The sequence below is a fragment of the Aspergillus alliaceus genome (assembly GCF_009176365.1).
Source record: "Aspergillus alliaceus strain CBS 536.65 unplaced genomic scaffold BDW43scaffold_29, whole genome shotgun sequence".
Taxonomy (NCBI): domain Eukaryota; kingdom Fungi; phylum Ascomycota; class Eurotiomycetes; order Eurotiales; family Aspergillaceae; genus Aspergillus; species Aspergillus alliaceus.
Window position 1 is genome coordinate 12,342 of NW_022474712.1, and position 22,885 is coordinate 35,226.

At 49.2% G+C, this 22,885-nt stretch overlaps 6 protein-coding genes across 6 annotated transcripts; 3 read left to right on the forward strand and 3 right to left on the reverse strand.

Moving 5' to 3' along the window:
- Positions 1-500: 500 nt before the first annotated feature.
- On the forward strand, positions 501-5,195 carry BDW43DRAFT_301089 (GTP-Rho binding exocyst subunit SEC3; the record flags this gene model as incomplete). Its single annotated transcript, XM_032044994.1, has 4 exons — positions 501-582; positions 809-3,021; positions 3,100-4,217; positions 4,268-5,195. The coding sequence occupies 4 exons, from the start codon at positions 501-503 to the stop codon at positions 5,193-5,195; spliced, it is 4,341 nt and encodes a 1,446-aa protein (XP_031899031.1).
- A 2,227-nt stretch (positions 5,196-7,422) lies between these two features.
- BDW43DRAFT_110294 (guanine nucleotide exchange factor DCK1) lies at positions 7,423-14,860 on the forward strand. The gene has a single exon (XM_032037908.1). The coding sequence runs from the start codon at positions 7,781-7,783 to the stop codon at positions 14,156-14,158; it is 6,378 nt and encodes a 2,125-aa protein (XP_031899032.1). The 5' UTR covers positions 7,423-7,780; the 3' UTR covers positions 14,159-14,860.
- Positions 14,861-15,021: 161 nt separating this feature from the next.
- Positions 15,022-17,210, reverse strand: BDW43DRAFT_301091 (40S ribosomal eS8 domain-containing protein; the record flags this gene model as incomplete). Its single annotated transcript, XM_032044995.1, has 3 exons — positions 15,022-16,009; positions 16,531-17,055; positions 17,137-17,210. The coding sequence occupies 3 exons, from the start codon at positions 17,208-17,210 to the stop codon at positions 15,022-15,024; spliced, it is 1,587 nt and encodes a 528-aa protein (XP_031899033.1).
- Positions 17,211-17,892: 682 nt separating this feature from the next.
- Positions 17,893-19,013, reverse strand: BDW43DRAFT_279595 (DUF2470 domain-containing protein). The gene has a single exon (XM_032042329.1). It carries the CDS (start codon positions 18,771-18,773, stop codon positions 18,099-18,101), a length of 675 nt encoding a protein of 224 aa, XP_031899034.1. The 5' UTR covers positions 18,774-19,013; the 3' UTR covers positions 17,893-18,098.
- Positions 19,014-19,927: 914 nt separating this feature from the next.
- Positions 19,928-20,879, reverse strand: BDW43DRAFT_110338 (uncharacterized protein). Its single transcript, XM_032037909.1, has 2 exons — positions 20,234-20,879; positions 19,928-20,154 (listed from the first exon to the last, which is right to left on the reverse strand). The coding sequence occupies exons 1-2, from the start codon at positions 20,698-20,700 to the stop codon at positions 20,148-20,150; spliced, it is 474 nt and encodes a 157-aa protein (XP_031899035.1). The 5' UTR covers positions 20,701-20,879; the 3' UTR covers positions 19,928-20,147.
- Positions 20,880-21,862: 983 nt separating this feature from the next.
- On the forward strand, positions 21,863-22,537 carry BDW43DRAFT_312196 (uncharacterized protein; the record flags this gene model as incomplete). The annotated part of the gene is made up of 1 exon (XM_032047325.1): positions 21,863-22,537. One exon carries the CDS (start codon positions 21,863-21,865, stop codon positions 22,535-22,537), a length of 675 nt encoding a protein of 224 aa, XP_031899036.1.
- Positions 22,538-22,885: the final 348 nt, after the last annotated feature.

The following is a 22,885-nucleotide window of genomic DNA, read 5'->3' on the forward strand; positions in this document are numbered from 1 at the left end:
ACTGCATAGATGTACTCAGTAACACAAGTACATATGGATACATACTGCATAAGATGTCACGGTAGTTAGTAACCATGAGCTCTCCGCCCACTGGGACTAGCGCCCGCCGTCCATCCCCCAATGGCTCATAAGCTACTAGTACTGTAATTCCACCGACTTGCTCCTCTCCGTAGGCTTACTATTCAGCGCTAGCAATTTATGCCGCCATTATCCAACTTCCTTTTTATTCTTCGACCGATATACTAATTTTTGACTGGCCGTCCCCCGAACACGGCGCGCCCCGTGTAGTCCGTTCCCGATTTCCCGATACCCCCGATCATGTTCACCTGGCCACTGGTACCTCCTGAGTGAAGCAGGCATTCGGCAATTGAAAAGCAACCATGAATGGCCGTGATCGCCCACGGGGTCCGCAGCCCGGCGATATGCCACCTCAAAGAGATCCGCGTCGAGTCGGCGATGGTCGCAATGGTGGTGGTTTTGCCGGACATGGCGAGGCCACAATGTCGAGGGCTGAGAAATTCGAAGACGAGAAGAGACGGATCATTCAAAGCTGCTTCGCAAAGAAAGATGGAGATGGCTCTTGTACGTATTACTCTTATTGCGCATTGTCGACTTTATTTCCGTGCCTTGAAATGAGGTCTGGTACCATGTTATATCGGGAGGCCTGTATAAAGGTGGCGCCTTCTCTTCTGCTGTGCCTACTAGAACCCTGACGAGGATATTTACACGGCAAACTATACGGTTAACCGAAAGTGGTGGTTGTTTTGCGAAATTTGCTTGCTGACTATTTTTTTTTGGCTGTTCTCAGTGGTTGAATCCTATATCACACATGTTCGCATCACAGAAGATGCCGCGTACCCATCATCACCGGCTCCTCCAAATTCGCCGCCCGAAAATAAAAAGCCTCGAGCGATAATTGTTTCTGTGAGAAGGTCAGGTAGGGTACGCGTGCACAAAGCAAGAGAGAATAACGATGGTTCATTTTCCATTGGCAAGACATGGATGCTAGACGACTTGTCTGCAATACAGTCGTACACTGCTTGGGTACCATCATCTCCAATGGAACAACAGCAAAAGCAGTGGGCTTCGAATGTTGGCTTTATGGTGACTGTTGGGAAACCCTACTACTGGCATGCTAGGACATCTAAAGAGAAGGATTTCTTCATAGGTAGTCTGGTGAAGATCTACCGAAAATATACCGGCGGAAAGGTACCGGAGCTGATAGGCTTCGATGATCGTGAGCGACAGTTGCTAGCTGGGATGGCCCCCTCGGGTGCCAAACCTCCTGGCCAAGGACCCCCGCGACCTGAAGTGGCACTTCCTCCTCCAGGTCCACCACATTCATCCCATGGTAGCCGGCCTCAGTCCCCTTATTCGAGTCGTGCCCCCAGTCGCGATGGGCCCCGACGGCTACCCTCTGAGGAGCAGTCCCTAAGAGCTCAACGAAGTCGGGATCAAATGGGGAGACCATCCACAGCCCAGTCTGGTCACTCTGGGAGAAGTATTCCCCCACCCCCACCACTTGTTCCTCCTCAACATCCCCCACCCGTACCCCCTGACCAGCGAGACCAGCCACCTCCTCGGTCAGTTGAGCGTCTTGCATCCGAAAATAGGATACACAAGTCACCAGTATCTCCCGAATCGAGGGGTCTAGATATCCCCACCAGCTTACTGGCCGCTTCGGCTTCGAGTCAGCGAGATAGACCAGGTGGAGAGACTGATCGTAGCCTAGCCACACGCCCAGAGGCCCGGCCACCACCATCACGCGATGGGAAGGGCATGCCAGAGTCAGAGCTTCATACTCAGGACTTAGCGTTCAATTTACCTAGGCACAACAAAGACGGCTCCCGGCCTACAACTGCTCAGTCGGCCCAGGCTGAAAGTCGAAATGCTAACCCAAGTCCGGTCAGCAACCTGGGACCGAAACCAGCCTTCAATGAGAACAGTACTGAGGCTTTCAGTCCCGAGGTTCCCACAGAGTCCCATGATAACAATATATCCGACCGCGCCCCCGATATACAGCCTGTCGAAGTACCACCTGCGTTGAAGCTGCCCTCGTCAGGTGCTGATAACAGTCCAGCACCGGCCGAGGTTGAGGTAATGGCATTATCAGTATCCACCAAAGAATCACAGCTCAACGAACCGGTCCAGGAGAGTGGGCCAATGTCTCCATCAGCCAGTCCCCATGAGACCCCCACATCGCCCGTTGAAGATGATATGGACGCACACCGCCCAGGTCTTGGGCCTATGATCAAGAAAAAGCAAAATATGGAGGTTACAGGCGCACTTCGTAAGGCCGCTACTGCCTATGGGGCTTTCAAGCCGAGACCCGGAGGTGCTGGTGAGAGGCTATTAGCCGCCGCAAAGAAACAAAAAGCCGAGGAATCTCAAGAACCCGATGGAATTACTGGGGTTGTGCCCGCGCCCTCTCTCCGTACAGCCATTGACCTCGTGGCCTCTCCCGAAACACCGGATAAAGAGATACCGTCTTTTGCATCTCCAGTGAAGGAGGTACCATCTCCAGCTAAATCTCCTATACTAGAGCCACCTACTGTAGAAGTAACACAAGCCGCCTCCGAGGAGACTGCTGTCACCCCCGTTCAGACTCCAGAGAATCCGAGAGACACCTCAAGAGCCATTGTGAAAGTCGTTGCAGACGAAAGAGCGAGGTCCGTATCTCCGTCTCCTCATGATCGGCGTCGCAGACGTCACGAAGACAACACGATCAAATACTGCCAGGCACTTGGGATTGATCCCAGCAGTGTTGATGGGCGTGGTGTGGATTTCGACGACATATTGACCGACCTTGGATGGAATGGGCGCTTGAATGACGAGAAAAAAATTGAGGATCTTGAGGCGGATGTCCGTCGTGAGATCGGTCGTGTCGAGGCTACTAGCTGGCTAGGTAATCTTGAACAGCAGGAGGGCAAAATTGATCAGCTTGCCAAGTTGATCGATAAAACTATCGAGGAGTGTGAAGAGTTGGATAATCTTCTAACTCTGTATTCGCATGAGCTCAATGTAAGTCACTAAGCCCAGAAACAGACGCCATCCCGCTGCTCCCGTTCAATATTGCAGATCTGCTGACTTGGACAATAGACGCTTCATGATGATGTAGCATATATAGAAACACAATCTCAAGGTCTGCAAGTGCAGACTGCCAACCAGAAACTACTCCATAACGAGCTCCAAAATCTTCTGAAAACACTTTCTATCTCATCTGTTGACTTACGGTCTCTGAAAGAAGCGTCGCTGAGTAACCCTGATGGGCTGAGGGATACTGAGTCTGCATTATCAACATTGTACAAAGCTATGCTGATGATCGACTCTGATATATGGCAAAATAAGAAGCGATTGGTCGATGCAGCAGGGGATCATGGCAGCGTGGGCGTGTATGCTGATACAGAAATTGGCCAGATGCGTGCAATCAAAGAGAAGAAGGAAGAGTTTCGCTCGGAGTCTCGGTTGTTTCTGCAGCGACTCAAGCAGTTTATGGTTATTGCTTATAAGGTTGCTGAACAGAAAAGGGTTGACGCTGCTGCTCATACCCCAAAAGATCCCATGAAGCTCGACAGCGAAGCACGAGAATACTTCCGCCGAGAGCTATGGATGTATAACGCTCTAATGCTCTTTGCAAGAGAAGTTAGCGGAGCAGAGTGGCATGGGCTTATCAATCTGTACGAACAACAGGCTAAACAGCCTTATCAGAATGAGTTCCGTGACAACGGCTTTGCTTGGAAAAAGGCGTCAAGGAAGCCTTCTGGAGAGGAGCAGGAGCTTCTATTTACACACCAGGAGAAAGAAAAAGAAAGCGAGGGCATCACTTTGGCCGCCCGGAAACTAACGGTGAAACGAGGCAAGACTATGAGAGCTGCAGCAGGTCTCAGGATCCCTTCCAGTGACAAGCAGCACGGAAAGCTAGAGCCTTACGAAGTGTTTGCGGGCGCACTTCATGAGGCCTTAGGCATGATATCCGAGGAGCAAAACTTTCTAGTTCATTTCTTTCACCTAAGCTCACTCTCACACATCGATTTCCCTGATCTCATCGCTTCTGCCGACCCGGATGAGCGTCAGTTACCCGATTTTAGCGCTAAGCAGTTGCACGACCCGGATCGAGGGATGGCAAGGAAAGTGGAACAGATTATGGACGAGTTATTTTCATTCTGGCCGATTGAGATGCAGAACCTCGTGGATTGGTCCATCAAATCTGATCCTCTGTAAGTATATCACCATGTATAACCTTTCGCACCATGCTCACATGTTCCAGGCAAGGAATTGGTATCCTGTACGCTTTGGAGAAGGCTGTTTTGGATTTGGAAGACACCAATCAAGACTTTATTATCCACTCGCTCCAGAAGCTCCATTCTCGGTTGATCGGCCTGTTCAATCGGTTTGTGGACGAACAGATCCGTGGAATCGAAGATACCAAGGTCAAGGTGAACAAGCGAAGGGGGGTTATTTCCTTCATGCGAGTCTTCCCCCATTTTTCCACGGCTGTTGAAAACATGCTGTCACAACCGTCACAAGAGTTCTGCGATATTCGAATCAGTGTGAATGAAGCGTACAACCGCATCAACCGCGCTATGTGGGAGTCACTTAAGTTTATCGCCAAAGAGGCTCCTGGCCAACCGAATGGCGCAGCGGCAACGTCAGGCGACCCGGAAGATAAGGAAGCGCTAAATTATCACATTCTCCTGATCGAGAACATGAACCATTATATCGAGGAGGTGGACGTTCGAGGCCTGCCCGTTCTAGAAAAATGGCGCGAACGGGCATATCAAGATTATCACGAGCATATGAAGCTCTATCTAGACTCTGTCATCCACCGGCCACTGGGAAAGTTACTCGAGTTTGTTGAATCAGCGGAAAGTCTACTGGCGGCTACTAGCAACCCAACCGATATCTCAAGCCGTCCTAGTCACTCACGGTCTGTCGCAAAGAAAGTGCTGGCCACATACGATGCGAAAGAAATGCGACGTGGAATTGAGTCACTTAAGAAGCGGGTAGAGAAGCACTTTGGAGATGCCGACGACCCTGGACTCAGCCGAAGCCTAGTGTTGAAGGTGCTTCGAGAATGTGAAAGTCGGTATGAGGGAGCGTATGACCGCACCCGACGCGTCCTCAATACGGTGTACGAGGGCCAGTTGGACCTCGAATGGCGCAAGGAGGACGCCATTGCCATGTTCAAGAAGTAATGGATGCACTTGGTACAACACTTTTGCATGTTCGCCTTCCGCTTCTTTTCCTTCTGCTTCTGTTCCAAGAGTACCCTTCCTAATATTTTCTTCTATTTACAATGGGTTGCTGGGTGGGAGCAAGGGGAGCATTTTTCCAAGTTCGTGAATCATAAAGGCGTCTGGATCGAATAATACTGCATTATATTGCTCTTTTTGTTTACGTCCTTTTGCCTGGCAAACTTATCATTCCATCTGTGTGACCACGACTATTAGTATATAAGTGTCCTGTGGAGTATGGCGATATGGATGAATGCACTATGACCTTGTTATCATGATATTATGTGGCTTTTTGTCCTCAACCATTGGCTATTTTGCATCCAGCTGTTTCAAGCTGGAGGGTCTGGAAAGTTAACTGGTGACCAAAAGATATCCTTCCCAGTGGAAGGGCAGCTTGACGAACCAAGGAACTCAGCGAGACAGTGGCGATCCACTTGGTATAACGCGCGTATATCATGAGGTTTCTACATCGGGCGTAAGCACGAGTATTACGACCAACTCTTCCTTTACGTTACCAAGGAAAAGAATGGATGGGTTAGTACATGATGAGAAGCAAGACTTATGGCATGAGGATGTACCTTAAAAGAAAGGGTTAGCAAAAGAAGTTGGAAAAAACAAAAAGAAAACGAAGGAGAGAGAGAATGATAACAAGAACTGAACGAAAGAGGTGAGGAAGCAAAATTGGTGCCTACATGTTTCCGAATGCCGAAGACTAGAAAATATCTCGCCGGTCTTGTTTGCAACTTGCAGGGATACCAATTATCTAGAATAAAGAAAGCAAATGCTAGGGCGGCAAATAGTGGTTACTCTGCAGTAGTTTCGATTGCTCCACTACCTTATATTTACGCTACATGATATATCAGATTCTTGAATGTCCAACCCTCCACTCATCATCTCGTGCCTGTTTCTGCTCATCTATCCTTAGCAGAACGGTACAATGTACGTGTCTATACAGAGAGCTGTTGAGTCCGAGTTCAGTTGAATGTATATTAAAGTAGCGGATATACCAGCAGAGTTTATCATATTCGCATTGCCTCTATCACCGCGGAACCATTAACCAAGCAAGCGTAGTTTTTGTCTTTGAAGCGGACACAGTTGTAGAGGTTCCCTTCAGTTATTCACTATTACATGCCTTCTTCAAAGGCACATAAGCTAGTTCGAGGGGGTGGGGAGTTATACTCGGAATTCCAACTTGTATTTGACTCTAGCAGGCTAGATCGTGTTCGATTCAAGCATAGTAAGTACATGAAACGGGGGTTTATAGATCGACTCTTTGAAACAGGAGATGTTCACTAAGTTGTGGAGTGAATTCCCCATACCTTTGCCCGAAGTTTATATAAATAACTTATACTTCTAATTAAGTCTATAGTATTCATTACTAAGGAAACCTTGGACCCATTTTAAATACCGCGAGAAGAACCTAAAAAGGAACAAGAGAAAATGAATGAAAAATCAGGCTGCCTTATTTGTTCGTAGTGAACCTTTTTTTTTGGATCTATTTATTTATTTATCTTTGACCATTCCTCCCTATTTCTATGAAGAAGTATCGAATATCTGTAAGCCACCATCCAGTATGGAGTACAACAGATTAGGAAAGAGAAAACACCTAAACCCCACTTAGCTTCAACCCACTGTTGGAGAAAGGAAAAAAAGTCATAGATAGAATCTAATGATCTGGGAAAAGGCAAGCCCTGTGCTTAAGGCCCGTCCAGGAGAGTCTAGCCTCAGGCACCACCCACTCACTAAACCCTCAGTTCTCCGCCTCCCGCTCCGCCTCTTACCATTTCCAGTCTGCTTAGTGCGTTGCCGGTCACTTAAAGTAGTCTCTTAGTACGATCGTGGTTCCTCCGTCTCGATCATTCTCCCCCGATGTTTTGGGATTACGCTCCCTAATCCATTCCCCCCCAATCTCTTGCGATCTACCCGTCATTCTCATCTTTGCTTTGGGGGTAATTCTTTCGATTGTTTGTCGCGTGGTAAGCTCTCCTTCTTCCCCCCTCCCCCTTCATTTATCCGGTTCTCCACAGTTCCTGCCAAGATGAATACATGGTTGGGCTCCACAGTCCAAACCATCTGGCATCCACTGCTAGGGGGAAAATGAAATTGGGAAAAAAGATCAATTAATCGGTATTGTCACTGTAGTGACTGGTTTTGCTAAAACGATTGTATTTCCGCCCCCTATGTGAAGTACCTTTCTCAATTGCATCTAAATTCCTTAAATCGTTGAGTCGCCTCAGTCTCAGGCGCGGTTTCTGCTGGAAATTACAGCTTCTAACGGAGTGGGTTGTGATAGACTTTTAGTGGCCCTCCTCCCCCCTTTAGGGATTCCACTTCAGTGACTTGTTCGCAATCCTCCCACTTTGGGAAACTCCCACATTCCTCCCTTTTCGCAACCGATAGGACCGCTGTATGTAGCGTCCCTACCCCCGATCAGCAGAGAATTCCATATCCCCCTCGTCCCCGCTTCATCGGTACTCCCATTCCTCTGACGGCAGCTGTGACGACCGCTGCGGGGTGTGCTCTGAACGACCGCCTCGATAGCAGACATGCCCTGGCGGCCCTTATCTCGAATCGCTTTTGCCGTTGCCATATACCCATTTCAACCCTCGACCCCGGCCGATTTACCGTTGGAGCTCGGTGATGAGTTATACATAATAGAACAAGGAGGAGCCAATGGGGAGTGGTGTCGGGGTTACCTCGTGGCTCCGCCGTCATTGTTAGCAGGCTTAACAAGCACAAAAGGACAGACTCTAGAAGCGAGGGTCTTTTCAGGCATTTTCCCTCGCAATTGTGTCGAGATTCGAGAGGTTCTTGGCGATGCAGACGGGCAGCGAACTCTGACAAATGGAGATAGGAGGAGTGTCGGGCAAGGGGATGGCCTCGAGGGCGATGTCAGAAATAGTTTGTCCTCCCTGCATGATGATGAGTTCATGACTGGGGAGGTATCGGACGTGGTGATTGCGAAAAAAGGGAAACCCTCTCAAATTTTCATTCACAAGCTGGAAGATGATCAACAGAGTCCACGCACACCATATAGTAACACATTGAAGTCACCGTCCATGCCACACACACCCATCGCCATGACTCCCAGAGACCCCCACGGCCCCAAGCCTGCGGCTCCTGTACCTATGCTTAAGATCGGAGATGAAACGCCAACATCGCTGTCAGAACCTTTAGTGGATGAGATTGCCTCGTGCTTGCGCGAATGGCATTCGACGAACCTTCACCAACTTTTGCTTAGCCGGCAGTATGACGTCGTGGAGGAGATGTCGGCCATTGTCCAAGAGCTCGATTTTGCCAGGAGACAGCTTCTTTATAATGTACTCACCGCGCAGGAGAAGGAGGGGCTGCGACAAGAGGTGGTTTGGAAACTAGTCCGTGCAAATAAAATGTTAAGCGGAGACATTATCGTCAGGGATCCTGAACAACGGGGTCGTTTATTGACCGGCGATGATTCCGCTATTCAGTTAACAAAGCTTCAATCCGAGATGAGCATGCTAGAAAGCAGTCCTACAAATCCATCCGACGCCGCAGCGATTCACCACCTACTCCTTGAAGTCAACGCTGTTTCGGGCAATTCTCCCGGTCCTGTAACGATTGCCATCACCTTATGCTCTGAATCGGAGACCGGTGGACTCAACCCTTTGTCAGAAACATACATTTTGGATATCCCATCCCCCGAGAAGTTTGCGAGTATGGGGCAGAGCAGCAAGCTCAAGACTCTTTTCACCGAATTGTGCGCCACGGATATTGGCGATGGCTCAGCGAACGGCCCCAAATTATACCTGGTTGTTGCAGTCCGAGCGCCAGAGACTACCTCGACAAGCGTCGCATCACAACCAAGGTCGTCAGTTTCTCGAGAAGGCTCCTCTGCTTCTAAAACATCAACAGGGGGTAATCAACCTAGCAAAAGTGGCTTGAAGACCCGTCGCAGCATGATGTGGACGTCGAAACCACGTGGCATTCCAAGTGCCGAGCAGGGCAAAGAAAATTCGAAAGGTCCGCCCCGAACTGCGGAGAGCTCGTCCAGCAACAGCAAAGAACGAGCTAATAGCCAGCCGACGAAGGAAACTACTCATATCCGCACCATAGGCGTAGGTATCCTAGAGGTCTCGCAAATAATTCGCCAAGACAAGGATGCTGAACAAGTCATAAACATCTGGTCTTCGTCAGAAGAGAACGAAGATGGAGATGAGCATGCCGATGGATTTGATGAACTAATCCGCACATTGATTCCCAGTCCCAGTGGGAAGTATGTGAGATCCCCACAGGCCGCTCGGCTTCACCTACACCTGTATCCCTTTGTGAGCGCCGACTCGGACGTTTTAGTGCGGAAGAACCCCACTATCATGCATAACGTCGTTCAGACAAGGAGAATTGGATTCTCCCAGGCTCCGACGAAACCTAGATCCGATATCTATGTAACCATCTCCCATGCTACGTTCCCCCCTGAGGCACTTCTTTCCCATCCTCAAGCAGGCCAGGTTCCTGTACCGGCAGATTCAGGACTCCATAATCTTCAATTGACCCTCGAAGTACGCGCATCGTCGGGAGCGCGGATAGACCGATGTGTTTTCCCCTCGTCTAACAATACAGCGCATACAGCTTGGCGAACCACGATAGCCGCGCGAGGTGTCCCTTGGAATCAAACCATTCGTCTTAACATCCCTACGGACCAGATCCCAGGGTCCCATTTGATTATGAGTATTGCAAATGCGCCTGAGTTTCCATTTGCTCTCGCTTGGATGCCCCTGTGGGATAATCAGGCTTTCATGCGAGACGGTCCCCACTCTTTGTTATTACATGCCTACGACAAGTCAACTTCCAGCATCGAAAATGGAAAGGGGGCCTATCTCTCACTCCCATGGAGCTCGCTAGGCAAGAATGAGTCTGCCAAGGATGAAGCAATCACCGGTCCTTTAGCTACCTTACGCTTGGAGACCCACCTATGTAGCACGGAGTACTCCCAAGACCAAGTGATTCTAAGCCTGCTGAACTGGCGTGAACGCCCAGTAGGCGAAGTATTGGACACGCTGAAGAGGGTCATTTTCGTGCCAGAAATTGAGATCGTCAAGCAACTCAGTAGTGTCTTCGACGCGTTGTTCGGGATCTTGGTGGAAAACGCTGGAAACGAGGAATATGAAGACCTGATCTTTAATGACCTGGTCACGGTTCTCGGTATTGTCCATGACCGACGATTCAACCTTGGTCCATTGGTAGATCATTATGCCGAAAACCAGTTTAACTTCCCGTTTGCCACTCCATGCCTCATTCGAAGCTATCAACGTCTGCTGCAAGGTGGCTCTGATGGTCAGCAGTCTCGTAGCCTTCGTGCCACATTCAAAGTGGGACGACACGTCCTCAAGTTCATAATCAATGCTCGACAGCAGCAGAAGGTGAAAGAGGAGGGCATTGGGATCACCCGTGTTCAGTCAACGTTCAACCGTGACCTGCACATGATGTTCAAATCCTTAGAGGCTCTTATGAAGAACCCTTCGCCCACCATGGTCGGAAGCAAGACCCTTGTTGTCCAGCATTTCCACACATGGCTGCCGGAATTAACAAAAGTGCTTCCAAGGGACGAAATAATCATGATAGCTCTCAGCTTTATGGACTCGTGCAAGGATGTTAAGGGTATGCTAATCCTTTATAAGCTAGTGCTGATACAACACTATACACGCTTGGAGATATTCAGTTCCGGGCCTGAAAGGAAAAGCTTGGTGTCCAGTTGTAATGGCTGGCTGGCACCGTACTGGGGTGCAATAGGGCCTGTTTCCGATTTGTACCGTGACCAAGTTCGGTTGAGTTGTGCAATAGTCGCGGAGCTAGCGAGGGAGCCTGACCCATACGTGTACGACTTCATGCCCAAGATCGTCTCTTCATATTACGCCATCATACCAGACGGCGTGGAAAATACCAGTTATCTATCTCTGCTCTTCAGCAAATCCTTCCCATTCCAGGTGAAACCGTCCAAGCAGACTCAAAAGTTTGATGAGGCTTTGGTGGAGCTGTCTGCGGTAATGGCTGCTACAGCGGCAATACCTAACCCTAAGCGACCACGGCTGAAGGGCCTAGAGCTTGCTACCTTCCTCTCTCAGGCTTTCGAAGTCCATACCTCAATCTTAAATTGCGAGGCGTACCCTGAAAGCTGGCTCAGCGTCCATGTGTACAACCACCGTGCAACGGTGAAAAGCCTCGAGTATCTTGCTTCGATTCTGACCGCCAAATTTCTACCGACGCCGGAAGATGCAGAGTCCTTTGATACAAGACTATGGGAAAATTATTTCATGACTCTACTGAAGGTTGTTTCAAGTGATGTCCTAGCCCTCGAGACCTTCCCGGAACAGAAACGACGCGCCATTTGGAAGATCGCTGGCGATGTCCGTGAGCAAGGCGCAGAGTTATTACATTCCAGCTGGGAATCTATAGGCTGGGATACCACAGACGAAGAGAGAGAGCAGTATGGGTTGAAAAAGCTTGGAGGGTATCAAGTTCAGTATGTCCCTGGTCTCGTGGCCCCAATTATTGAACTATGCCTCAGTGTACACGAAGGTTTGCGGCATGTTGCGGTCGAAATTCTGCGGACGATGATTCTCAGCGAATGGAGCCTGAACCAGGATCTGACCATCATCGAGACAGAGATCATTTCTAGCTTGGATAATCTCTTCAAAACGAAGAATATGAACGAAGGCGTCGTCCAAAAGCTCTTCATTGCTGAGCTGACAGAGCATTTCGAGAGTTGTTCCTCTTTTGATGAAAATCTCTCAAATGCGGTCAAAGCACTTATAGCAACTGTAGATGAGCTTCTTGATCTATTCGTGGCATCGCAGAGTAGCTCTATGGCTGAGAGCTTGCATTCTCTCAGGCTGATGGAGTATATGAAAGACATGGGCCGGGAAGATATTTTCATTCGCTATGTTCACGAGCTGGCTCAGCTCCAAGCCGCAGCAGGTAACTTTACTGAAGCTGGGCTTGCGCTTCAGTTTCATGCCGATCTTTACGAATGGGACCCAAGGCGACCCCTTCCCGAGATCCTCAACCCTCCCTTCCCAGAACAGACATCATTTGAGAGAAAGGAGTCCCTGTACTTCTCAATCATCCAATATTTTGAAGATGCCAAATCCTGGGCGCATGCACTTGTCTGCTACAAAGAGCTGGCTCAGCAATATGAAGATACAATCATGGATTTCGCCAAGCTCTCGCGCGCACAGAGCTCCATGGCCAAAATCTACGAGATCATTGCAAAAGAGGAGAAGCAATTTCCGCGTTACTTCCGGGTCCTTTACAAGGGACTTGGTTTCCCATCAACCCTACGGGATAAAGAATTCGTCTTTGAATGCTCACCAACCGAGCGTAAGGCCTCATTTGTTGACCGTATGCAAAGAGAGCATCCAGCTGCGCAGATTGTGTCGTCGGGGGAACCTCACGACTATGAGGGCCAGTTCTTACACATTAGTCCTGTCAGTGTTCACCGTGATATGGCCCATCCTGTCTATCAACGATCCAAAGTCCCGTCGTCCGTAAGGGATCACCTCTTGGTTTCCGAGCCTTGCCGCTTCAGTTCGACATTGAAACGGCACATCCAAGGTGCGGATGTACGGGAGCAATGGGTAGAGAAGACGCTATATACAACTGCGGAGCCATTCCCTAATATCCTTCGGAGAAGTGAAGTAGTTGCAGTCGAGGAGCTAGTCCTTACCCCCATGCAAACTGCTCTTGAACGGACTTGGCGCAAGACCCAAGAACTAACATTACTTCAAAGACGGGCGGCATCTGGTGAAGATATGAGCTTGTCGAATCTGACTGAGGCGTTAGAGCAGTTGTTAGAGCTTAACACGTCTTCAGCGGGTTGTGTGGCCCTCTACCGACAGTTCTTGTCAGATCCACAAAGTGATAGTGAACATGGGGACACACCAACTCCGGTTGATCCTATGAACCAAGCTCTAGCTGTCGCTCTAATTGATCACGCCTTGGCAATCAAGCAAGCTCTCGCCCTCTTCTACCGTCCAGCTCACCAAGCTACGCAAGCTGAATTGGTACGCCGCTTCGAAGAGGCATTTGCCCCGGAACTCGCCTCTCTTAGTCCTGGTGTACACGAGACACCCCAGTCAGCTCCTCGTCAGTCTCCTCGCTCTTTACAAGATCGTAAACAGCAGTCACTTCCGCGGTCCAGTAGTCCGGAACATGAATTGATCCGCTCTTCCCGACAAAGTCACACTCGCAAGCATTCCCAGAAGCCCTCAGTCAGTCACCGAATCAGTATAATGAACCCCTTCAGGCGTGCCAATCATGCGGCGAGCGGCTCGATGACCGCCGGCAATGGAGAAACGAGGTCGCAGCTGGATGGCAAGGATAATGGGATACTTGAAAATGGCCGAGTCGAAGAAATAGACCGTGAGGATGCAGCAACGATCAACAGCCGGACCACCAGTCATTCACGGGATACTCAACATAAACGAAGGAGCTTCTTTGGAGAGAAGCTACACAAGCATACCTCATCATTATCAATCACGGGAGGCCCTGTACCGGAAGGCACACAAGCGCAGATCGACCAACGATCAAAAAGCGCTTCTCAAGACGCCGCCGCAAAATCACAGAAGTCGCATGAGAGCCTTAGTCGAGCAAGTTCTCAAAACAAAGGATTTGCTGAGAACGACCGGCCATCAGCCGTCAGTCCCAAATCTGGATGGTCCACGATTCCTTCTATTAGCGACTATCCTCGGCCAGTAACACAGAGCAGCAGGACCTCACTCAAAAGCCCCGACCTGTGTAGCCCGACTTTTCCTCAGCAGAACCACTTTCATCCCGGGGGCGTTCGCGACTCGGTAAAGAAAAGATTCAGCCTACTGAAGGGTGTCGGGCGAAAGAACAGCCGCCTTGATTTTAGGACTGACACACATGGCATGACAGTCCGCGAAGAGTAGCAGCATCACTTGCCTCGGCCTATTTCTTCTTTTCCTCCTTTTTTGTCGCATTTTATTTTGTTTTAATGTCTGGACTTTCTATCATCGCTCCTCATTTATCCTCGTTCTCATTGTTGATTGAAGCATTTTATTTGCATCACAGCGTAACTTTACTTTGCTACTCCTTCTTGCAGGCTTTCCTCTTCATCAATTCTTTTTTTTTTAACTCTTCTCTCTTTTTCCCCCTACTACAGTATGTACCAGATATTGGTGACAATGCCTGTGGTCTTTCTTTAGGCTCTCGTTCATCATTTTCTTCATCTTTCTTGTTAACCTTTTACCGTTCTTCTTACTCTTCTCTTCATTTCCCCTCTTCATACCTCACATTCAGGACACGACATGTAAGACTTTCCCTCCTAGATACCTATCCTTACCCCCTTCTCTCTTCTCGTCTGTTGCTCGTCGCGACGTCTCTTTTGTTGTTCTGATTTTCCTAAGGCACATTGTAAATCAAAGCTTACTTCTACCCTTCATATGGTCACTCCTTGTTCAGTTATCTTTTTGCCCCTTTTAACGTGAGGACCCCTATATACCCGTAGGTGCAGGATGGCTGGCGGAGGTCCCGGGAGTTGGATTTTGTATGAGATTGATCCATGGAATTTATATATAATCGAAACATGTTACTATGTCCAACTGCCTTAATTTATTCAAGTTTGATTCCCATTTGTGAAAATTCGAGGACATAATTTCCCACTGTGACTTGAGGTGCGTGAAACATAGATATATATCGACTGCTAGCTAAAATATGTCCGCTACAGAGATTTTTATACATACAGGGTCAAAAAGCCACGCAACGTTACTGATCATGATAGGTCATCAACTGATTATTGCTCCAAAGGAAGCTCCAGATCCACCAGCCATGGTGCGTTCAAAGCTTGATACTGAACGGTGACCACACTCGCATTGACAAACAGCGTCTCGTCGCCTATCCTCAGCGGACTCTTCGACTCCCCACTGATATCAACATACGCACACCGGTCTTCAAGCATCGTCTCCTTATCACACTGAATCATGGACTGATTCCGCGTACTCCACTCCAACCTCGTCGCCCCATACCCTTCGTGTATATGCCCAAAAACATGCAACCGCGGCCTCGCCCTCTCCGCCGCCCGAAACAAGTGCTCACATCCCACACTAGCATGCGACCCTACCACCTGATCCAAAATCCCATACGGCGGCCCATGCGTCAACATAATATCAACCCCGGGATAATCCGGCACCGGCCGACCCGGCACAAACTGCGCCCCCTCTCGCGGGGGGTTGAACCGGTCCGTATCCCGATCATACGCAAACGCCCACTGACAGAATTCCGGCGTATACGGCGACGCATACACCGTGAACCGCGCCCCATTGCTCAGCGTAAACGTCTGCACCCCTTCTTCCACGTACCGGATCCCGGCCGCCATGGCCTCCTCGCTCGTCCACAGCGCCTTGATCGCCCGCACTGACTCTACCGGCCCCTCCTTGCCCCCTGCCGTTTTCTCCTCGGCTGTCGCGGACACCGCGGTGTGGTCGGTTCGGTACCGGTGTCGGTAGTGCCCGATCCTCGTGTAGTACTCCTCATCCAGCGTGATGTCGTGGTTCCCGGCTACAACGATCTTGAGTGCGGCGGGGGCGTCCTTGAGCATGGCGAGGATCACTTCGTGCTCGGCTTTTAGTCCTACTTTGGTTATATCGCCAGCGTGGAGGAGGATGTGGGCGCTGGGGAGGGGGTGGCGGTAGGGATTTGTGGTGTTTGGGGGTGGGTTGGGGGTTATGGTGTGGGTGTCGGAGATGAGGCAGATGCGGGTTTTGGTGGTTGGGTTGGCCATTCTCTTTTCTTCTCTTTGTTCTCTTCTTTCTTTATTTTTTTTTTCTAGTCTTTGTTCTGAGGAGGATTAGGAGGGGTTGGGTGGACTGGGTGTGGGGGAAAGGAAGTTATGGGTTGTTGGTTGTTGTAGTTGTTGTAGTTGTTGTGAGATAGAAGGTTGATGGTCAAGTTGAGTAAATAAATGGTTGAGGGGCGGACATGGCGTCATATATTTACAACAATAAGTTGGATTTGATAAATAGGAACGAGGAAAAGTAATGAATGGGCGGGTTCTTCTAACAGGGGCTTTTTCTTACGGGGTATATCCGTTTGCGGAGTGTACACTTAACTCTTCTGAAAGAAGATTAAAAAAAAGAAAAAATTATTCAAATTCGAAAGAACATAACGAGAATCATTCCATTGTTGACAGCTCAGAGCTCTACACACAATGCACCCGTAGTGCCCCAGAGATCATAAATGTATTCTGGAAAAAATTGCTGAAACTCCGATACCACCCTTTTACAACACGATTTTCCCTTTTTACTTCCTGATAGCACGCTGGTAGAAAGCGAGCTCCTCACCCTCCAGGATGTAACCATCAACACGACCGCTCTGGCCAGGGCGGGAAGCGATGACGGCGTAGAGACGACCGGCCTCGAACTGTCTCTCGATGGCAGACTCGACCTTGCCGTGGTCGGCGAAGCGCTCAGCCTGCTTCTTCACAACGCTGTTGCTCTTCTTCTCCTCGGTAGCCTCGGTCTTCTGCTGGCGTCTACGGCCGAGGGGCTGGCCGTAGTGGGCCTCGTACCATTGACGAAAAGGAGCAGCATCAATCTGGACGACGGCCGACTTGGTCAGGGTGTTGGTACGGACCAACTCGTTGTTAGAGGGATGGTAGGCCACAACGATGACACGGGTCTTGCGGGAGATTCCCTCGGAACCCCAGGAGAAGTTGCCCGAGTCGAGACGAAGGGCACGGAACTTGCGGTTACCACCACGGGTGCGGACCAGGTGGATTCTCTTAGCGCCGATACGGGTGTTGGAGGGCTGGCGACCCTTCTCGAACGCCCTGTTGGAAAATGTGTAAGAATCTAGGCTACATCCCTTTGCGAGGAACGGGGATTCCTCAGAACTCAAATTTCAGTCATACCTCTTCTTGCGGTAGGTGGCCCTCTTCGCACCGGTAGCCGAGCGCTTGTGGCGGGAGTCGCGAGAAATACCCATGTTTGCTGTTGTCTGAGGGGACTGTAGGCAACGACAGAGACAATTAGCTATCAAAAACCCGTAGACACAGTGATCCCGTTGTGTTCAGATTTCCCCTTCAGGTTTCCCGTTGCAGCGTGAGCGTGAGATAAACGAGCGGTGAAATCGAATGCACAGGTAACAAGTCGCAAGCCTCAAAGCAGGTAACATTTTCTTTCGTATCGGAGAAGACGATGTGGAAAATTTTTCGCCGTTCTTTTTTCTTCTCCTCGCAGATGATCCCTTCGGCTTCCCCGTTCACTTCTTTGACGTCTCCCTTTTGAACTAATCCGATCGACTTTGAATCGCTAAGCGGCACGATAACTGACGGACGCTCGACACTCGACGCAACGGTGAAAACACAAAGAGGAGATCGAAAACACTTGGAGCGACGATAGTTAACTCACCTCTAATCCTGCAGCCCTTCACCAGGAACGCAGCGGGCAAGGGTCGTTGGGTGGTCGTGGAGTTGAGTGCTGTCGTCGGACTATCGTGAATTTCGCAGTGTGCCTTCGCTTGAGGAAGTTGCCCTAGTCCAAAGTGCGCACTAGACCCAACATAGACTAGTGCATATACCCCGTGACCTGTTCGTCTAGACTGTTTTTGAACAAAATCTTGAATTTCTAAAACGGTTAAGGGCCTTTTTTACCAACTCCAGTTCCAGTACACGGTAATCAACTCACTGTATTAAGGCGGCCAAGAAGTACATACAATAAGTAAATCTCATAACCTCAGTCCCCAATCCAAGTTTTCCCAGCTCATAAAATCTTTTGTGCACAAACAGAATGATGAAAAAAAATTCGTTAGGTTCATACACTCCACTTTGCCACTAGTAGTTTCATACTCTTTTTTTCTTAAAAAAAAATATCACTATTTCTTATGCTCCCTCTTCTCTTCCTCTTCCTTCACCATCCGATCAAACCGCTTGAACGTAAAGACCCCTTCAATGATTATGCTAGCTATCCATGCAAACCACACCCCAGACAAAAATGGCACCCCGTGACGTTTCAAGCGGTTCACCGACAGCAGAACCGCTTCCATGGCATGTATTCCCAGCAGAAGTACAAGCGGAATGGCCTGCACGCTGTAGCAAAACTGAGCGAATGCTGGGAATCGGCCAAGGCCAACTGACTCGTAGAAGAATGAACCGGGCAAGAAATTACTGCCGCGAGAAAACACAAGCAACGTAGCTACGACCATGCCAAAGTTTACCGCTTCGAGGCCTCGTGGTGCTCGATATTCTTTGATCACAATGTCCGACAGCCCTAACCGTTGGAGACACTCCTTGTGCATTGCCACCACGCGCGGCCGGGTATCGGAGAATGTCTTCATAGGTGGATCCAAGGGAACGCTGTAGCGTGTGCCTTTGGCGCTAATAAGAAGATCAGATAGAGTGATGTCCTCCAACCGTGCGGATTTGGCGTCTCCCGCGGCGACGTCGCAATAGACGCGGAGGTACATGGCCAGTGACTTCTGGTGGTCCGCGTTCATGTGGTTGATGATGAAGGATTTGCTCGAGGCGGACTTGTCGTTGATCGCTGCCATTGTTGCGGTTGAATGAATTCTCAATCTGACTTCTGGTATTTTCGGGTCAAGACACAGGAAGAATTGAGGTTAGTTTGTATTCACTCCGCTTCAGGAGTTAAGGTACTTTTTGGCCCCAGTTGGTAGTGCCAAGCTTCTACCTCGGCTTGGAGGCCAACTAACGGTCTATGTTCATGTGCTTCCCTTTTTTTTTTTTCCTATTTTTTTTAAAGCAGTTAGGTCCGTACCTGTCAATCTTCAGTTTCACGTAATGGAGAGGATCTAGGGGATGCCAACTGTGATTATAATGGACCTGGTCTTCAGATGTAAGCGCACGTGACATCGGTTCCCTGATAAGGAATCGCTCTCCTTCCTCTTTCGAGCGTTTTGTATGATTACGATCCATTAATCCTTTCTTTGCAAAACATCGACTTCCCTCATTTTCCTTGGGTATACATATATATCTATATATTCAATACAACATTGCCTTGTTCAACGATGACTCAAAACTGTTGGTGAAACCATATCGCTTCACCAAGAGAGATCTCCGTGTTCTATATATCGGAGGCAACCCCGTCATATGGTTGCTGCGTAGGCTGTTAATAAAAATCGTCTAAAAGTTCACTTCCCCTTGATCCCTATGCCTCTCTCAGCTTGGCTTTGCTGTACAGTCTAGCAATTTCGGGCTCTGCTCTCCTAGACATGGATGTGAGCTTCTGTCAACCTACGCAGGCCATCTGAGACCTAAGATGACAAGAGGTGGATGGGTGTTTCTAACCCTGACTGAGAAGGTGAACTTAATATTGAAAAGAAATTATCACCCATGCATAACTTCAGCTATAAGGCGCAGAATATGGTTACTTCAGGTCAATGCCGCTACCAAATACCAACAGAACGGATTTGGCGGCTTTCTATACTATACCGATACTGACTACGTCCGGTATGACCTAACATGATCGAACTAAGCTAACATCAGTCAGAATAGTGCTGCCGATCTCTAGATCGTTTGCTTTATTTAGCAAATTAATATATTACATACCTGAAGCTTGCGATGCAAACAGGGAAAGACAGAACCGGGCATGTATGGCTGAAAATAATGGACATGAACATGGCTAGAAGTTAAAAAGTTTTCAAATTTAAACAGCAAACAAGAACGTCGGACCAATGCGAATAATCATACCAGCAGGTGGAGTATAGTACGTATGCACCAAAAGACATTAAACTGAGCGTGGAACTCTATCAGACAAGACAGGAAACATGCAGAAACGATTGGTCTTCCAGCTAGGAAAATTTTCATAAACGTCACGTTAGACATGTCCATCGTTCTGAACGAAACAATCGAAGGTTTTTGTATGAGGCGAAAGCAACATTTCCCCCAATCATGCACTGCAGTCGTTAGGTCCTATTCTCTGTTGAGTCGGGTAAAATTGACCGATTGTGCTTGGATCTGTTCTGGAGAACCAAATCGCGGGAGTACTTACAGTAAAGACAATGTCAAATCACCGTGAATGTGGGCTTTGAGTTCTACTTCGATGTCAAGATTCAGTTCCAGTTTCAGCTTGAGGCCTTCCTGTTCCTCGTCGCCTTTCCCTTGTCCTGGAGCGTCCGTCATAGCTCCATTCGAGATGATGTTGTTCGTCAATGACTGGGTGCCGCGCTGATATGGCTGCATGGCGTTTCCTTGACCCGCATTGTCGAAGTCATCATCCTCATCATACTCTGAATCATATTCGTCGGAAAATAAGTCGCTCTCATCACCATTTTCGTCCACCTGACGTCTACGCTGCTGTTGTTGGCGTCGTTGAGATTGTTGCTGATTCGGCCGCTGAGGTGCCTGATCTTGCTCATCTTCGGAAAGTGAATAGTCATCGGTGTCGTAATCGCCATCCGAGTATTCGTCCGGTGGAATAGCAGGTTGTTCTTGTTTCTGCTTCTCTGCAGTTGCCATTGTGGGAGGTATCGATGAAAGGTCAAGAGAAGGTCAAATTGCAGGCGAGGAAGACGAGATAACCAACGATACGCTTGACTCACGACACTGGAACAAAATGATGGGATAGGATTATAATTCACAATACTACCGGAAAATTATCACGGCTAAAGGTATGTAGGGGAGAAAGCCGTTGAGCGATAGAGACTGGAAGGATAACTGCCGGGTGTGGACAGACGATGAAGACGTTCTTCTGTATGTCGGGGCCATGGAAGAAAAGCCACCTACGAATTGCCCCCCTCGCCATGGCCATGACGTTGTTGGTGTCCCTCTACCTGCAAGATCTCCGGTCGTGCAGCTAATCAGCGTGGCGCTACTATTTACGCACCTGGGTGCCGGGGGGTCAGACGACGGGGAAAAACTCTGGGGTCGATAACGTAGCCCATGGACAGTGACATGTCGTCGGGAGGCGGGTCCCCTGTCGCCGTTCCAAGGATATTGCTTGTTCCAAAATTATCGCAGCCACCGACGGAATTTGTTCGGGTGCGAAACCACGGCTCGGCTCTGTTTACTTCGAAATCGATCACCGAACGGCCATACATATCCGAAACTATTGGCAATCACAATAATAACATCGAATACTTCTACGATCCCTCCCATAATGCCACGGAATTTGTATGACGATCTGATGTGCGTGGCGTCATCTCGTCAAGTGGACCAGCAAAAGATGGAGACGCACGGCCTGTCGCAAAATTCCCCGTCCCCGTTTCATTGGCCTATCTGGCAACACATCTGGCGCTAATCAAATTAAACCATTGCAAGTGCCGACGATCTTTCAAAGTTGCGCAACTTCCAAGATGAAGACAAAAAGGTTGAGACACCCTTGCGTGAGTCGACGTCATTCTGAACGGACTTCAATATCCAACGATTCAATCATCCTTGGCTCCCACCCTCCTCACTCTTGTCGCACCGATGACGCCGTTGGATTTCTTTTCGGCTCTTGGTCCAATCCCAGCGATCAGAGATGGTCATGGCTGACGTCGACTGCGGCGACCGGTTTCCAACCATGTAAGACGCTCGTACCATATAAATGATATTGGACGGGTGTGACCATGCTTAAACACTATATTACTAGCACGGAGACCGCTAACACAAAATATAATCCCTTGCCTCCCTTCTCGTCATGTCAGACAAAGAGGATAACAACCCTCAATCCCCTCAGCAAGAGAACAACAATCCCCAATCCTCCCAGGAAGAGAATAACAACCCGGGGTCCCCTCAACCCAAGGAGGAGAAGGACGTTGAGCCACACCAAGAGTCCAACTCAGACGCCGAGCCTAAACAAGAACCCGGGTCGGACGCTGAGTCTAAACGAGACCCCAAGCCCGACCCTGAGCCAAAGAAAGAACCCCAATCAGAAGCTGAGCCTGAACCTCAACCCCAGCCTCAAAAAGAAACACCTCAACGGCGTCCAAAAAAGTCCCATCCACAGAAGTATCAGCAAGACTCGGACACCGAGACCATCAATCGCGCCGACATGGACAATACTGCTGTTGAGAAGCCTCGTCGTCAGCGTCGCTCACGGCGCCAGCAACAAGACGGCGGTCCCCTTGGCGGCCTGGGTGGTATAGACCAAGCCGGAGACCTCGTACAAAATACAGCGGGCAACGCTGTCAACGGAGTGACCAACACTGCCGGTAAAGCTGTGGGGGGCATCCTCGGTGGTAACAAGGGGGAGAGTCAGGATGATGGTGGCGGCAAGGACGAACAGTTGCGGTTGCGACTGGATCTGAACCTGGACATCGAAGTGCAGCTCAAGGCAAAGATCCACGGCGATCTAACACTTGGCTTGCTGTAAGTTTCCACAGTCCCCTTTTTTGTCCTAAGGGGCGCCAACCTAACCGGTCCATCGCAGCAACTAAAACGAATGTAAAATGCTGGCTGGAATGCCTAATAGAAAAAGCATTTATCTCACTTCGTCGACGCCTATGAATTTTTCGATACCATGTCATTTTCCACCCTCGTCTGCGCATTATGTTGCCTCTTCCTGGATGATGATCGCACGTCTTGCTTATAATAACTGCAAGGCACGGATTAGATGTTCCTTTTCCTTGTTTCCCCTTCCCCAGCTATATAATTATTAGCGTCAGTTACATGATGGCACGAGCAGCTTTCTTCTTTTATCGGTATGATACTTGCAAGCCTG

Excerpts from the sequence above, each read along its gene's own strand:
- BDW43DRAFT_110294 (XM_032037908.1), top strand. The coding sequence starts at position 7,781 with ATGCCCTGGCGGCCCTTATCTCGAATCGCTTTTGCCGTTGCCATATAC.
- BDW43DRAFT_279595 (XM_032042329.1), bottom strand. The coding sequence starts at position 18,773 with ATGGCAGCGATCAACGACAAGTCCGCCTCGAGCAAATCCTTCATCATC.
- BDW43DRAFT_110338 (XM_032037909.1), bottom strand. The coding sequence starts at position 20,700 with ATGGCAACTGCAGAGAAGCAGAAACAAGAACAACCTGCTATTCCACCG.